The 17,989-nt window shown below is 38.1% G+C and overlaps 1 protein-coding gene across 1 annotated transcript; it reads left to right on the forward strand.

Annotated features, from left to right (window-relative positions):
- The first annotated feature begins 605 nt into the window (after positions 1-605).
- LOC103509309 (zinc transporter ZIP1-like) lies at positions 606-17,283 on the forward strand. The gene is made up of 7 exons (XM_026823686.1): positions 606-938; positions 1,480-1,711; positions 9,120-9,348; positions 9,714-10,059; positions 10,506-10,572; positions 15,684-15,846; positions 16,120-17,283. The coding sequence occupies exons 2-7, from the start codon at positions 1,577-1,579 to the stop codon at positions 16,191-16,193; spliced, it is 1,014 nt and encodes a 337-aa protein (XP_026679487.1). The 5' UTR covers positions 606-938; positions 1,480-1,576; the 3' UTR covers positions 16,194-17,283.
- Positions 17,284-17,989: the final 706 nt, after the last annotated feature.

Below are 17,989 nucleotides of genomic sequence, written 5' to 3' on the forward strand. Positions count from 1 at the left end.
AGGTCTTTAACAATTTGTAAAGGTACCTAATTGAAAAGGGACTCCGTCTATTTATTGTTTCCCTAAAAGTTAAATTACCTGCCTACTAGATAAGTGTAATTTGATATCTAATAGTGTTCATTTATAAAAGAAAAATATCCACCAAAAAATCAACTTTGTGTATTGTGTTCCAAAATTTCAACGCAAGTTTTCCATTCTTGTTCCAAGAGTAAAATGAACATTTTGATAATGGTTTCATGTTTAAATTTAATTTAAACAACTGATGACAATGAAATTTGATACCAGACTCTTTTTTAGAATGGAGGGTACATACCTAGGTAGGTATAATAATAATTCCTCTGTAGCCATCTGCTATTCCGGTTCATAAGTGTCATATACAGGGTGTCCACCAATGTATGACCCACTCAAATTGCTCCGAATCTGTTGGAGTTTTCGAAAAATAAAAAAATCCGTATCTCTTTGATTTTTGCAAAGAACTTTTTGGCAATATTGAAATTCGTGAACAAGTTCGCGAAAACCGCAAACTTGGTACCAACTTTGGAATTTCAAATGAGAACCCCAATTTTTTATTGCATATTATTATTCTACGGGACTCCGTCTATTTATTGTTTCCCTAAAAGTTAAATTACCTGCCTACTAGATAAGTGTAATTTGATATCTAATAGTGTTCATTTATAAAAGAAAAATATCCACCAAAAAATCAACTTTGTGTATTGTGTTCCAAAATTTCAACGCAAGTTTTCCATTCTTGTTCCAAGAGTAAAATGAACATTTTGATAATGGTTTCATGTTTAAATTTAATTTAAACAACTGATGACAATGAAATTTGATACCAGACTCTTTTAACACACTTTTTTTTTTACTAAATGTCAAACCCAACTCATCCTGTAAATACAGTTCAGTATTATTGTGTATTATAGGCATAAGTATTGTGCATTTGTATTTCCATGTTCAATAAGTTTGGTTGAAAATTAGAATAGAACAATACCAATTCCTCTAACTCTGTGCAAGGAAATAATGAGCATTGGGTGGAAAAATCAACTTTGTGTATTGTGTTCCAAAATTTCAACGCAAGTTTTCCATTCTTGTTCCAGAGTAAAATGAACATTTTGATAATGGTTTCATGTTTAAATTTAATTTAAACAACTGATGACAATGAAATTTGATACCAGACTCTTTTCTCATGTACAATCGACTATTCATTATTTTTTTGCGATTCGATCAAAACTAACTGAAATGTACCTGTGTGACATATCATTTCACAATGTTTTTCCTTCATAAATCATGTGCTAACATCAGATTTAGGATTAAGACCATTTTTCGCGAATTTGCGAAAATTTGCAAAGATCGCGAATCGACAAAGTGATGTTGTTATTCTACTAGCATTGCTACGTTTATTTTCGGGTCTTGTGCCCCTGTGTTTCACCAAACAGCTGAAGAGATGGACCAGTGTAGATAACCCAAACCGACAGAGAGTAACCATGTTCAATAAGTTTGGTTGAAAATTAGAATAGAACAATACCAATTCCTCTAACTCTGTGCAAGGAAATAATGAGCATTGGGTGTGTGGTTGAACATGGAGTTGCTTACCGCCAAGACCCTCGTTGTTATTCTACTAGCATTGCTGCGTTTATTTTCGGGTCTTGTGCCCCTGTGTTTCACCAAACAGCTGAAGAGATGGACCAGTGTAGATAACCCAAACCGACAGAGAGTAAGTATTGTACCAGTGTAGAGAACCTGAACCAACAGTGAGTAAATACACTACTTATCCTTCCCTCCAATTTTAGTTTTTCAAGAAGGAGTGACAAATATTTCAATTTTTTTTTGAAAGTGATTGTTGGTCTGATCACGTCAAATTCCTATTCATTCAGTTATGAAATTGATACTTATGTAGTAATTTTGTCAAATATTTGGGTAGTGGTAGGTACCTATAAAATTATAAGGCTCTTGGTAATGCACTTTAATTAGGTGATTCATGATTAGATTGACATAGGTACCTTCTCAACCAGGATTGAACCCATACAAGCTAAGTAGCTTGGTTTGCCAAGTTAGGATACATAGCTATTTACTGACCACTAAGTTGGCCACAGAGATAGTTGCATGGTTTAGAGTTTATAGAGCTTGTAAGTAACCTCATATGATATGTAAATTATTGCTTATACCTATTCATTAAATACTTTCTTACTTAACAACTTGGCTGATACAAGAATGAAAAAAGGAATGGTTGGTCCAGTGATAAAATGCATTTGTATGCCATGGAGAAAATCCCAGGTTCAATTCCCACAGTACTCAATGTTTTTTTGCACTTTCATTCAGTGTACAGATACTTATTTCAACTGGTAGGTAAGTAAGGTACTTTCTTGTATTGACCCAGCATTGCAATAGGAAGGAAGTATTGTTCTCTTCTCATCCATATTTTGAGGGACATACAATGGGTTGGGCATGTTATAACACAGATTCTTTATTGAAAGCCAGATGATAGGTAACAATACCCATCACATCAATAGATCAGTGAACATAATTATGTACCTACTACTGAATGAAGCCCAAAATCATCCTGAACCTAATCAGCAAAATCCCCTTAAGTACTTTTGTGCCTGATGTGTCTTAAATTTCATCAAAAAATCAGATCAACTTGTGTTAAGAGTTATTGGAGAAAAATGAAGGGAAAAAATTAAATAAATAGATACCTACAATCTACAATACTTTTTTACTCCAATTAGGTACTCAGTAAATATAATGTAAGTATGTAAATGTCACAATGAACTTGACCTGATAACAGAAGTGATATGATAATGATAGTTCTATACTATGGTGTGTAAGATTACTTATAGGGTGGTCATATCAAACCAATTTCAAGTTTGTCATCTATAGTCTATAGGTAGGTAAGTACTTATCTTCTTATATTATAAGAACGAGATCCATTCACATTTCACACACTGATCGCTCTATCTCTAGAACCACAACACCTAGAAAGCTGAAATTTGGTAGGAATATTCCTTTTATGGTCTAGATGTGCAATAAGAAAGGATTTTGCGAAAATCTAAACCGATCCTGAGATATGATCAATTTTTGATCGCTAAAATCACCATAAATACACAGAGTGCAGCTGCAGAGACTGCGGGAGAGAAAACTTTTCCTCACTCGCCTAATATTTGAGTTTCGTTTATGTTTTTAGTTTGATAAAAATACAAGTTCGGCCATGCCTTTTCCACAAGCTTGGCCATGCCTCGGGATGAACTAGCGGGATTCCGGAGCGAAGCGACGGAATTCAGCTAGTAATATTATAAGAACAAGATCCATTCACAGTTCACACACTGATCGCTCTATCTCGAGAACCACAACACCTAGAAAGCTAAAATTTGGTAGGAATATTCCTTTTATGGTCTAGATGTGCAATAAGCCCCCCCCCCCCTAGGTATGCCCCAATCAAGTGAAAAATCAAATGAAATTTTTTTTCTGAGCATTGAGTGGAGACCACACTATTAGTAACAGATATATCTACATGACACACATATCAGCATATCATTGTCCACTGCACTAGGTTACCATGGTATCATAACTACAGAACCAGTTTTTGTTGACCTAACTACTTACCCTTGACAATTCAAAATTCTTCTCAAGTGTGGAATTTTGCTTAGAGTAAGGCAGTAAGGTGAGGGTACACTTACATGTCTTGTTATGAATACTTGAGTACCTACAAGAGGATGCTCTGATAGTAGGTACATACCTACCTAAGTAGATAGTTACAGGTGGTTGCTTAGGAGAAGAAGAAAGAAAGAAAAAGTTAAAAACCATATGAAAGACAACACTAAAGTACAGAGCAGGTATACTTAAGTAAGTACCTACCTACTCAGTGGCTTAGACAACTGTAGACCTCATTTAGAGAGAGTACCTTCAAGGGGCCACTAAGCCCCATGGGATTCAACAGATAATGAGACATTTTCCTTTACTTTTGTACCTATGTGTTAAGTAAATAGGTAATGGTGTCAAAATTCAATAATTATTACCTATAGTGTTTAATTTCGACTGAGTGTTGGTATTATCATCATTATTATTATTATTATTGAATGACTATTATCAGTGTCACGGGATCACATCAAATAAACAACACAACCATTGTGTTTGTATTGTGAAAAAATAACAGAAATAAAATGTCCTAATATGTACTAAGTACTAATTGTAATTGCCTGTCACCAATGTCGTTCTTTGAGAATGACTATTATCAGTGTCACGGGATCACATCAAATAAACAACACAACCATTGTTCTTGTATTGTGAAAAAATAACAGAAATAAAATGTCCTAATATGTACTAAGTACTAATTGTAATTGCCTGTCACCAATGTCGTTCTTTGATTAGTGCACTATAGCAAGTTATGTCTTGACTTGGACTCGAACCACCAACCTTTAGACCCAAAGTCCCCCGCGCTAACCACCTCTCTACGGAGGTATTTAGATAGCTGAGCAGTTTCAATTATCCTTAATGTGTCTTGTTAATCCTTAATCCTCGTGTGTGTATTTCTAGCCTCACACTAATCATTCCATTTCCTCCTATTCAGAACATTAACATTCTCTCTCTATGTTTATCTGTATTTCTTCATTGACACAATTATCTGCCTACCCAGCATCTCTTAATCAGCGAAATTTCCTTTTACTGAGCGAGCAAGTGACTATCAAACGGCTGAGGCTCGGTATAGCTCCCTGACTGTTTGTAGCTCCTGCCTGATTTGGTAGTTCCGGTCTGAGGCTCGGTATAGCTCCCTGACTGTTTGTAGCTCTTGCCTGATTTGGTAGTTCCGGTTTGAGGCTCGGTATAGCTCCCTGACTGTTTGTAGCTCTTGCCTGATTTGGTAGTTCCGGTTTGAGGCCCGGTAGAGCTCCCTGACTGTTTGTAGCTCCTGCCTGATTTGGTAGTTCCGGTTTGAGGCTCGGTATAGCTCCCTGACTGTTTGTAGCTCCTGCCTGATTTGGTAGTTCCGGTTTGAGGCTCGGTATAGCTCCCTGACTGTTTGTAGCTCCTGCCTGATTTGGTAGTTCCGGTTTGAGGCTCGGTATAGCTCCCTGACTGTTTGTAGCTCCTGCCTGATTTGGTAGTTCCGGTTTGAGGCTCGGTATAGCTCCCTGACTGTTTGTAGTTCTTGCCTGATTTGGTAGTTCCGGTTTGAGGCCCGGTAGAGCTCCCTGACTGTTTGTAGCTCCTGCCTGATTTGGTAGTTCCGGTTTGAGGCTCGGTATAGCTCCCTGACTGTTTGTAGTTTCGGGACGATAAAACCATAGCAGTTATTAAGTACAGTTCCCTCTATCAAACCTCTAAAAAAAGTAAACCACTACCTAACTAATCTAATGATAAGTAAGTAAATACCTATGCCTGATCTTCATTCATACTAAGTATTTAAACACCGGGTCTTGTGGTCTTCCACCACACAGAAGGTCCTGGTTCGAAGCCCGACCGTGGTTATTTTCATTCATTCGACTCCTCTGCTACACAATATTGATTACGTGGGTCTGGTCTCACAGGCAAATGCTTAATATTCTCCTCGTAACACAATGTATATGAGACCACATCATATAATAGTAGCTGTAGTAATAGCGAGCGTCAAACAAATCAATTAAACTCTATACTTACTATGCTATGGTGATATTGGTGATGATTGTGAGAATCTGACCATGAACACATGAAATCTGTATATTGATATTGCAATATGTAGGTACTCCTCTATTCTGATCAGATATTCAATGAAGCACATTTTACTATGTGATTTAGCATAGCGTCGGGAACTATTACTGCTACTATCGTGTTGAAATGATAGATAGGTATCGTAGGTAGGTATTTCTGCTAAAAAAAGAAGAAAAGCCGGCGGAAAACAGTGTTTAACGTTACTTCCCTGTCGACATGTAGACTATTATAGACGTTAATTATGTGCAAAGTAGAAGTTAGTAAATTATGAATAATAGAGGCTTGCACGCCGGAGGTCCTGGGTTCAATTCCCGGCGGGGTCAAAAATTTCCGGATCTGTGCTTGGCGTTCGGGGTGCACTCAGCCCCGTGAGGACAATGGAGTAGCGGCTTAGCGACCAGTGGCGGCATGACCAGTGTAAAAAGATTATAGAATTATGGAAATTGATTGGGCTTAGGATAGAGATCGCCCTGGGCGAGAATTGAACCCGTGACCTAGCGCTTACAAGGCAGATGCGTTACCCTCCAAGCTAACTAGGTTGGCTGAGATGAGAAGTGATTGATGGATATATGTAGGTTTCTATATTGACACTTCCTGAAGCAATTCATATTCATAACTGGATAGAAATAAATCGCCTAAGCTAACTACTCTCACTAAATGAAAAATGTCTTCTGAATACCTACCTACCTAACTGTAGATCTAGATTAACGAAATTAGAGCTTCTGAACATGGCTTTCTGCAACAAAACCAATTTTTCCCTCAATAAAATTGGTTTGTCTAGGATGTGCCCCATTGAAATAAATAAAAATGGCTCCTTACTTATTAGCAAGGTAATTTGACTATTCTATCTTCGCAGATTCGCTATGGTTGTTGAGTTTTTATTGTTTTATCCATCATTACATTGCCACTCCTAATTTTTAGCAGTTGTTAATGATAATGAAGAAGATGAAATTAGACATAACTACCCATAATGTTTACCAACTAACATTATTTTTACCTAGTTATCACTTATTTTACGAGGATCGTAAATTAAGAAGATGAAATTTTAAATTATTAAGTACCTAAGTACCTAATTCTAACTACAAGAGTAAAGAAAAACCCCCATTACTATGATTCGAGAATCGATACAATAATTTAATAATCAATCCCCACAGTTCATAGCTATTTTTTTAAGGCGATATGATGATTGGGTTTCATATTTCTAATTTTCTATTACGAATCTGCCTGATCAATTGCTAAATTTAATATCCAATACTGCCATTAAGTATATTTATTACCTCTAGGATGGGATAGGAATAGGATCACATTACAGAGCGTCAGATAATGTGTTGGATCAGATTCTAACGCAGAAACCTCCGCTCCGTAGCCGCGTAGTAATCACATTGGCCTGGCAAGTAGGAGGTCCGGAGTTCAATTCCCAGTAGTGTCCAAGTATGTACAGGTCATGCTCCAGTGAAATACAGTGGAAGGAGCGTGGTTTGAACGGAAAATGGGATTCGGGTTAACTAAAAACAGATTTTAGCAAAGAGCATAGAGTTCTAAGCTCTCAGCTCCGTGATGTTTGAATTCATCGCTTCCCTCCACACAAGCTCTAAGATGCTCTCCGCTTTACTCTGTTTTTAGTTTAGCTTTAGAGAGGACTTGCAAAAGATTTGAGCTGCTAGGATTTAAACATAAAGATGGGAATAGTCACGTGGGTAGTGGTGGTGGTTATTAGGACTAGTGTGTGAGTGATGAGTAGCTAGGTATGTGGAAATACCTACCAGTATGTAGAAGTAGAAACACACAGGATAACGCTGATTAGTAGCGACGGGTTATCTAACTCCAAATGATAACACTCAACACTTTATGGAACATAACTTCTAAATCATCTCTCCAACTATGTAGTACATATAGGTAATGTACAGGGTACGAATCGCCTCACCTCCCCATTAGGGAGGGGTTTCATTCCATTAACTCATGGGACGGGACCCACTACTTTACAATTCACAGTTGGAGGGAAGTTTTCACAAACCAAAAGAAAATCCCCTGGAAAAAAAAGGGGGGGGAATCAGACCCTGAAAACATTCCACCCCGCCAAACGAACGAACGGAGTTTATCTGTTACTGTTACACTATCATTCTCATGTTAAGGCGGTCTCTTCCTGATCCCTTGTGTGCCGCGTCCATTTTAACTTAACTCATTCTCATACGATTCATCCGATTTTTATAAAATTCAGTCAAATGGAAATTCTTTGATGTTCTTAAAGCGAGGGAGTGGTGCGGTCCTTTTTCTGGATGGATTGACCGATCTTCCAAAAACTTACGTTCACAAGGTTCATAGAGCAATGCCATGAACAAAAAGGGGTGTTTGGAACTGGATTGATCTACCCTGTACAAAGATTGAAATTAGAGTTGCTAAGTTAGCCTAATTCTAATTGATAGGACGCCACAGGACACTGGTTTGGGCTACGTAGGATTCAGATGGTCTCTAAGTCTCCTAAATTATTAATTAGTCCAAATATCAAGACTTATCTTCATACATATGTCACAGAATGTTCTTCTGTTTATTAATGGATGTTGACCCAATTCATGTTCAGATATTGATAGGACGCCACAGGACACTGGTTTGGGCTACGTAGGATTCAGATGGTCTCTAAGTCTCCTAAATTATTAACTAGTCCAAATATCAAGACTTATCTTCATACATATGTCACAGAATGTTCTTCTGTTTATTAATGGATGTTGACCCAATTCATGTTCAGAACACCGGGTCTTGTGGTCTTCCACCACACAGAAGGTCCTGGTTCGAAGCCCGACCGTGGTTATTTTCATTCATTCGACTCCTCTGCTACACAATATTGATTACGTGGGTCTGGTCTCACAGGCAAATGCTTAATATTCTCCTCGTAACACAATGTATATGAGACCACATCATATAATAGTAGCTGTAGTAATAGCGAGCGTCAAACAAATCAATTAAACTCTATACTTACTATGCTATGGTGATATTGGTGATGATTGTGAGAATCTGACCATGAACACATGAAATCTGTATATTGATATTGCAATATGTAGGTACTCCTCTATTCTGATCAGACATGTTCAGATCCATTGGGATTTTAGACAGGATTTGCTAATGATTCTAATGAAATTTGTTTGTAAGATAGTCACTCCCATTGGTATCTTATCTGTTGGGTGATAGACCTTAAAATTCCTCAATTCATCTCTATTGTTTACCAAGCCGGCGCGGCAGACGTCTTTGAACCATAAGTACATACCTTTAGATTTGATTTTTATTCACTATTTTTTTGTGGCGTGCTACTGGCTGGCTACCTGTTTCATTTTATTCTGTTTCTCTGTTTCACCAGGTGGACATCACTGTATCACTATGTCTGAGTCTGGGTGGTGGCGTGCTACTGGCTACCTGTTTCATTTTATTCTGTTTCTCTCTTTAACCAGGTGGACATCACTGTATCACTATGTCTGAGTTTGGGTGGTGGCGTGCTCCTGGCTACCTGTTTCATTCATATGATCCCCGAGGTTCGTCATTCTATAGAGACTCACTCCGCGCACTCCTCACATCACTTCCCATTCACGGAGTTGCTGGTGTGCATTGGATTCTTCATTGTGTACATAGTCGAGGAGTCTGTACGACACTGCCTGCAAACCAGGCGGGGCGCCAAGTCTGGTGAGGGGCTTTATACTTGGCTTGGAACTGTGACACAGGGAAGGTTTTTTTCGGGGGATATCAGTGTTTTTTTGTGTTAGAAAATAAGCGATAGGCAGAAAACCCATCTCATTGGAGGCTGCAGATAAAATCTTGGCCGAACAATGAAATTGTGTCCTAATAGTATGTCTATAAGTCTATATCTTGGTAGTCGTTTAAAATTACCAAATCTTTCTCAAGCTATTTGCATCAATTTTTTTACATTTAGGTATTTACTTATCCCCAAAAAGTTTTGTTTTTACTTTCCTTTTTAGGTATATATTTGACGAAATCTGTTTGCACTCGTGTGATTTTCATCCAATGTATTCTTCTTCCTCCCCCCGCAGGGTCCAAGAGCAATCACGTGGAGGTGCCGTGGACCACCAAGTCCCGGGCCGAGGTAACTCCACTCGACTCGAATAGTAAACCGGGTACTGGCGGGGACCACAACAATCACTCGCACCATCCTCACATCCACACCCTCCCACCACTAGGCACCAGCGCCACCTGTGAGCACACATCCAGTGAACACATACACTCTCTCAGATCCTTCCTTGTCGTCCTCGCACTCAGCTTTCATTCCGTCATGGAAGGTAAGAGAGATTTGGCGTTGAATTTATTCTGCGCGCGTAGGGTTTTTTCGGGGATCTCATTAGTTTTTGTGACCGAGAAAAAATTGGGTGGGAACTCCTGGTGAAGATTTAGCTCTACAAGGTTCATGTGTCCAAGTGCCTTTCTGTCTCTGAACAAATATTAAGCGTGTTAAATTGATCGGAGTTACTTTTCCCAGATTTTTCCTGATTCGATTTAAATACTATAGCCTTTGAACTTTGAACAATAACTAATAATGCGATTAATGAGTCACTCACTCACTTACTCAGTCCCTCTCAGATAAATTAATCGAGTAGAGTTACATCGCGCAATCATCTGTAACCTAAAACTAAAACCAGAGGCTTATCTGCAGTGGTTTAATATTATTGTCATATGTATATATTGTGCATAGATATGTAATACATATATTATGTATGTAATATTTGATTTGATCATCTCATATCATGTCCTGTGTCTCGAGTTTTATTTCATTGTCAATGCTTGGCGTTGTGTCCTCAGACTAAATACTGGTCTATGTTGAATTCTAGGTTACTCTACTGGTTTGGTAGGAATTCTGTGTATTTGAATGTCAAGTTTGATCATCATGTGTCATATGTAGCATCTTCTTTAACCCTGGATATGATATAGTTGACTCGTGAGATATAGGGTGACTCAAAACCTGTTGAACCAAGTCCATATTCCATCTTGCCAAGTGAGATATACAGAGTGGTGCAAAAGTAAACTCGAAACTTGACCACAAATGCGATATTTCATCTTGAATATAATCACAAAAATAGTCCCTTAAACCTGAGTCTAAGTCCAAACAAGAACTGAACTATGTATGGTACCTGTGAGTAAGTCAGTTATACTTGAAGATAAGGAATGTAGATATGAACTTGAACCTATAAGGAGTATGAATTACATCATCTCAGTACAGCATTACAGTTATATTAGAATCACAAATTCATTCTACCACGACTTAATAAAATAGAGTCAAAGAAACACCATTTGTAACATCAAGTTTAAACTATTTGATTTCTTATTATAAATTCGCACTCCAGCTTGTACCTATAATAGTGCATATTTATGTTATGTACTTGATTGGGACTAAAGAGTCCCTTTGCTCCATCAGTAGGCTTAGGCTACTACCTCTTTTGTGGTCAAATTCTTAAACAATGTTGAGGATAAAATTCCATACCTTGACTGGGATTGAGCCCACGCTCTCCTGATCACCAGACCACTACACCACCGATGCTGTGAGTGTAAAGTTCCATTCACTTGTAAATAATTCTGAACTTCAATGGAATCTGAATGCGCGAGATATTTTGTCATCACGAGACAGACACAGAGCTGGAAGCAATGTTTAATGACAATCATTTCATTACCTCTTCTATTGGTTTGTGTGAGGGGCAACACTTTCAATTCACCAATACCAAGGTCATATCGGTAAACCATTTCTCCTTTTTTGGTCGGAATCTGAAACATCTCCTTAATAGTCCTCACGAGGCTTCAATGCAAAGCGCAATAGACAGCAGATCGGAAAGTGCGCAGAAAATTTCAGCAACCAAGTACGACGTTGCTTAACCTCAGAGACCCCGTGGGAATTGACAAACCAGAATTTTTATCCAAGGAAATTGAAGTTTTAGGGGAAAAATCATGCTCATTCTAGGTGTGATCTGTTGATTCTAAAAATTATATTAAAATGGCCTCTCAACCAATCAGAGGAAAAAGGTCGAAAGAAAGTTCGTGTAAAAATTTCTCCTGTGGCGCAGTTAATTCATGGTGCAAATGGGTCCCAGTTGATCCCAGCCCCTAGCATCAACCGTGGTTTTTCCATTGTGTGATTCCGACCCCTAAATAGTTTCACCCAGTATGATTAGGGTAAATATTATGTTGTAATGTTTTGGCATAAATAAAATGAAATCAGGTTGCTGTCGACTATTGATATGTATGTAGGTAGGTAGGACTATTATTGGTATTGGGTCTGAATGTCAAGATCAGACGGAGAGACCCTGGTACTACCCTGTGTCCAAGTATGTACAGGTCATGCTCCAGTGAAATATAGTGGGAGGAGCGTGGTTTGAACGGAAAATGGGATTCGGGTTAACTAAAAACAGATTTTAGCAAAGAGCATAGAGTTCTAAGCTCTCAGCTCCGTAGTGGTATTTAAGCCTAAGTAGGTATTCAGTCTGTACAAATCATACAGTTATTTTGGTTAGGTTGATGTAGGTATGTATTAGCATTATTTCTTGCCGTTTGTATGTTTGTGGATTTTTACTTTCCATTACTACAGTATAGCGGAGCTATACTAGTAATGAAAGTATTGCAATCGGTCCAAATTTTCAAAATCGGGAAATTTTTACACAAGCTCTAAGATGCTCTTCGCTTTACTCTGTTTTACTTTCTATTACTACAGTATAGCGGAGCTATACTAGTAATGAAAGTATTGCAATCGGTCCAAATTTTCAAAATCGGGAAATGGTTGGAAATATCCTTTTTGGGATCCCCTGATGTCAAAAAAGTGATTTTTAGCCCATGGTCTGTACGTATGTATATGTATGTGTGTACCACAGGTTTAAATGGGAAAAGGTGGTATACAAAATATCTCAAGAACGGTTTGTCCTAGAGCGATGAAATGTGGACCAGAATCCCTTGTGTGTATTATTGAACTTGGTCCTAAGTATGCACTCAGTACTCAGTTCTATGCGGTTTGAAAATTTGAAATCTCCGCTTCCCTCTACCTGCTGGATGCTCTATTTTGTTTCAAGAGGTTGATAATATTTCATTTCAGAGATTGACGCAGATAAATATGAAAATAATGCACAATATTGTACAATGTATATTGTATCAGTATATCTATACTATTGTTGACAGGTGACACCCTGCCTAACCAGTATAATATGTCACTCTATCACTTGATGGTGACGATAATAAAACCAAAATTAATTACCCACTTCCACGTAAAATCGGGTTTCAGATTTAATCTGAAACCGCGGGTAATAAATCCTAAACCTAACGACTTGATTGGGAATCCTAGGTTTCTAGTTGTAAAAAAGAAAAACTGACTTTGTAGGCCGTTTGACGGAGGGAATTGTTGATTGGGAATCCTAGGTTTCTAGTTGTAAAAAAGAAAAACTGACTTTGTAGGCCGTTTGACGGAGGGAATTGTAATAACGGGGGACTTGTCGTCCAGAAATCGAAGAGAGAAGAAGGAAAGGATAGGAAAAAGCCAGCTGTTCCGAGAACGAAACTTATCTGTTTAAGATAAAGTTCGTCTCGGGCGGGAATCGAAACAGCGGCCTATCGCTTACAAGGCAGGCGCGCTACCCTCCAACTTCACTAGGCTGGCTAAACATACTAAAAAAGCTTTGAAGTTGAACTTGTAATGCAAGGTTTTGATCTCACCCGGTCTTTATCTTTGTTTCGTGAAATATAATTAAATTTATTTATTAGGTGAGATTAACACTGCGCTGGAGGCCTTCTCTACCACCTCTATTATTATGCGGTCAAAGTCTAAAAATAATTTATGATAAAATTCCATACCTCGGCGGGGATTGAACCCATGCCCTCCACTCCTGTTTACCAGGTGTTACATTTTAAAAAATCTGGTGTGAACATCACACGACTTTCCTTATCCTATTGAATGATGCTTATTTGAGTGTTCTTTTACCCTAACTTTTAAAAATGTTTCATAGAAGGAACTGTAACTGCTGAAGTCTTATCGTCATGAAAGCGAGAGAAACAAGACAAGATAGGAGAAAGCTAACATAACTTCTAAATCATCTCTCCAACTATGTAGTACATATAGGTAATGTACAGGGTACGAACCGACTCACCTCCCCATTAGGGAGGGGTTTCATTCCATTAACTCATGGGACTTGACGGGACCCACTACTTTACAATTCACAGTTGGAGGGAAGTTTTCACAAACCAAAAGAAAATCCCCTGGAAAAAAAGGGGGGGGAATCAGACCCTGAAAACATTCCACCCCGCCAAACGAACGAACGGAGTTTATCTGTTACTGTTACACTATCATTGGTACTACCCAATATACTTGTGACACACGATACCTACAGGGTCAACCACCCGATGAACTTACAACCATCATACAGGGTGTATGAATAATTGTGTTGTGCAAATAAAAACAGAATGATTAAAAAAATAAAATCTGCACAACACTTAAAAAAAAAAAAAAAAAAAAAAAAAAAAAATTTAAATTTATTTTCACTTGGATTGATTTCTCGCTAGTTGTTCCCATTGAGCTCCTGAATCAATCAATGAAACCATAATTGCAACAAAACAAATGTAATCTAATACACATGTACATTATCCTTCCTGAACAATAAACATGACATGAGTACATAATATTATCGTACTCATTCATTCATACTTTTACCTTTGGAGACATGGGCGTACAAAGTTCTTCTATAGTCCGTCCATCCTAAGTTGTCATTAAGGTGGGAAAATTTACTGAGCTGAGTTACTGAGCTGAGCCATTTTTGTTATAAGTACATAGTTACATACAGTTTCGACCAGGACCGAAAAAATGACTATCGAGATTGTACCTGACAGATATATTTATTTAATAATAAGAATAAAGTTGAATTAAATATTTATTCACTGGGACCTTCAGATAGCATTAATAGAATATTCATAAACTTTGATATCTCATTTGTCCACACATCTTCATTCATAATCCATTTCAATATCTTACACCTAGCCTAGGTCATCTAGCTATGAATCATACAAACTATATCTGATATCTGCATAATTAATTCAATTATTCTAGGAATAGAGGGTCCCTGACTTCTCTTTCCTCTTCGGCCGATGTCATTGAATATAGGGAGGCCTGTCATCCCTGCATGAACAAACTATAGGGTTTATACATATCGCGATAGTAGGTATGTTTTGTGTATACCATTTCATAATTTCATATTTTATTGATAACATGCCAGGGCACGAATAGTAATATTAATATACAGGATGGTCTATTGACCAGAATTTACAGGGTGGGTGCTCACTGCTCACAAGGTTCTATATTTGTTAAAGTGAAGAAGACGTCTATCTTACTTCATTTTCCGTGTCCGTAAGATATGCATGGTACTTGGTACATAACTAATAAGGTTTGGGGTTTACACCTTTGAAATTTCACCACACATCTGCCTCGGTTGAGAAGTGGTCAAGGTGTTCGCCTGGTAAACAGGAGGACGCGGGTTCAATCCCAGCCGAGGTATGGAATATTATTTGCTCCAGAACACAAGGACATACATATTAGTAAATCAACGTCGCGCCGTGTGTGGTCATTAGGCATGTGTCTGATTGAGACATCACTAGCTATTCCAAAGTACAGTTACCCTTGCAAGGACATTTGAGGAGCTGGTTTAAATTCTAGCGAAAAAAGTCAAGATCACTTGAAGAAGTTGAAGCCCATCAGCTATGGTCTACTATGTATGACCTTACAACAATCAGAAGGGTTGTCCACTTGTACTTACTCTTGAGCAAACAAATCCTAAAATTTTATTATTTGAACATAATTATGTAGATACCTATGTAATGTTTAACTAAGTGGCTATGTATATGTATATATTGTGCATAGATATGTAATACATATATTATGTATGTAATATTTGATTTGATCATCTCATATCATGTCCTGTGTCTCGAGGGTGGATCAATAAGTACCTGTGTTTGGGGACATGATACAACATTGAGTAAACTTATTGTAGCCTATTGATAGATTGACATCAGGCCTGGCTGCTGGTACCATTCTCTATGTGACATTCTTCGAGGTGCTGGACAAGGAGAGGAAGCGAGATTCTACACCGGGCCTCATCAAGCTGGCCTTTGTTATATTGGGCTTCTGTCTTATGATATGTCTGGAAGTTATGGGTAAGGATTTTAGGGTTTTAATGTCACTGTATACTGTATATCTGCTGAAATTTTTAGTGACCGCGGTGTCACCCTCCGTGCGGCCACAAGCTATCCGCCTCCTCATATGAACCTCACCCACTCTGAGTGGGGGCCGATAAATTTTACCCATCCGGATACCGAGCACGCCCAACATTGTTTAACTTCAGTGATCCATTGGGAACGTGTGCTATCGCCACGCGGCTTTCTGACTGAACTTCTATTTATCCCTTGTTTGTTTGATTTTAATTGCAGGCGGCCATAGCCATTCAGATCACTCGGAAATCTCATGTAATACCACATGTAATTCTACACTACTACAGCCCTGACCTGTTGTTCCCTAGACAGATCAGTCCCAACACTAGCCAGAGCACAAAACGAGAAGTTATACAAGAGACATATTATTATAAGATGACTGTGGAAGGAGAGGAGACCATTGGATTTGACATTTTGACTAAAGATCTCATAGCAACGTTTTATTTTTTGAAACATTTTACCCTTCTTTGTTAATGTTTTTTCCTCTTCCCTAAGATGTATTAATTCGCGAAATGACATCCACTTGTTTTACTATTGTACACAACATTTGTACGATATTCTAAGCCCCCCTCAATGGTGATTGGATTCGTAATCCAGTGGCTGAGGGTTCGAATCTAAGGAGTGGCAGGATGTGATGGTTGGGTGAAAGTACTTCCTCTTTAGGGTTCTGCCGCTCACAATCAACTAAAAATATTACTGCCCCAATTTTTCAGGGTTTGTTTAAAAACTGGTTTTTTGATGTCCCGGCCTTTGATTGTCAAAGTGTACTTGGATTCAAATATGTAGATGAATAGAAAGTAAGAAATAGGCTTTGATTTTGTTTGAATGCTACTACATAAGTACAACAGTTTTATTCAATTTAATGAAAACCTCATCACAGAATTTTAATATTGAAGTATTTTATCTTTTTTCCCCCTAAATGGAAATAACTTCCCTTATTTTGATATACATAAAATTCGACCAATGCTTCTACTACATACATAGGACTCGCAAATGAAAATAGCAATAGAGAAGTATTTTTTTCATGACCTCAAAGTAATAGAAATGTTGTTTGTTGTTGTTTTCAAATGCTCGGAGTTGACTATTAGGTCATTTTCCCTATGGTAATAGAAATTAAACATGGGATGTTATGGCGTATTAACAAACATTACAATCAGAACCCTATTTACTGTTTGTGTGTTTGTTAGTGAATAAGTTAGTCTGGAAACCCACTGAGTGCAACATTTTGTTGTACGACGCTACGCAACGTTTCAGAATGTTTCATGCTCAGATTTTCCTGCTGATTTCAATGGGATCGAATCCTACTGTCATGAACATTTTTGCGCAACGTTGTAAAATGTCTGACAACAAAGCTGCTTGAACTTTGGATACAAAGTGTCGCAAGAAAACAGAAAAAGCTGTTTTGTTTCATTGTGTTGCGAACCGAAATGTTTCGCAACAACTTGGTACAAAATATTGCACTCGGTGTGTTTCCCGCTTTAATGTGACTGGTCACTGAGATACTAGGATAGGAAGAAGGAAAAAATCTCTGCTTAGATTACAAGTCCGGTGTTTATTTTGATTTCATTTTTTTTTTTTTTTTTTTTTTTTCCTAATTTTGTAGACGGCCTAGCTTTTTCATGTTCCGAGGCCTTTACGGACTGTTTAGGGACTGACATTCTTGGTTATGGCTGTGTTTTGGAGACAGGATGCCATTCCTAACATCAAACCCTCCCTATTTATCCGGGCCGGCAACAGAATGTGCTGGCTTGCACACCCCATGGGCTAGGTTACTCGTAACATAAGACTCGTAATAAAAAAGAAAAAAATCAAGCCTGATAAATCTTGGAAAATGAAAGATTGCAGGTTTTATTATTTTAATCGTGATGCAGTCCAAAGAACAAAAAAAAATCTTACCGCCCTCCGTAGCGCCGCAAGTTGAACAGCCCTGCTATTGTAAGGGGACAAGTGCATTCTCAAAACGGGTTTTCAGTCCCAGCTTGGGGATTCGAACCAGGATCCATGGAGAAAACAAAATAACTCGGGAACCCGTTCGAGTATTCTCGTAGCTAGTTCGTATTGTGGGGTTCGCTTGTATTTCATCCATCGT

This window comes from Diaphorina citri, unplaced genomic scaffold (genome assembly GCF_000475195.1).
Source record: "Diaphorina citri unplaced genomic scaffold, Diaci psyllid genome assembly version 1.1 scaffold486, whole genome shotgun sequence".
Taxonomy (NCBI): Eukaryota; Metazoa; Arthropoda; class Insecta; order Hemiptera; family Psyllidae; genus Diaphorina; species Diaphorina citri.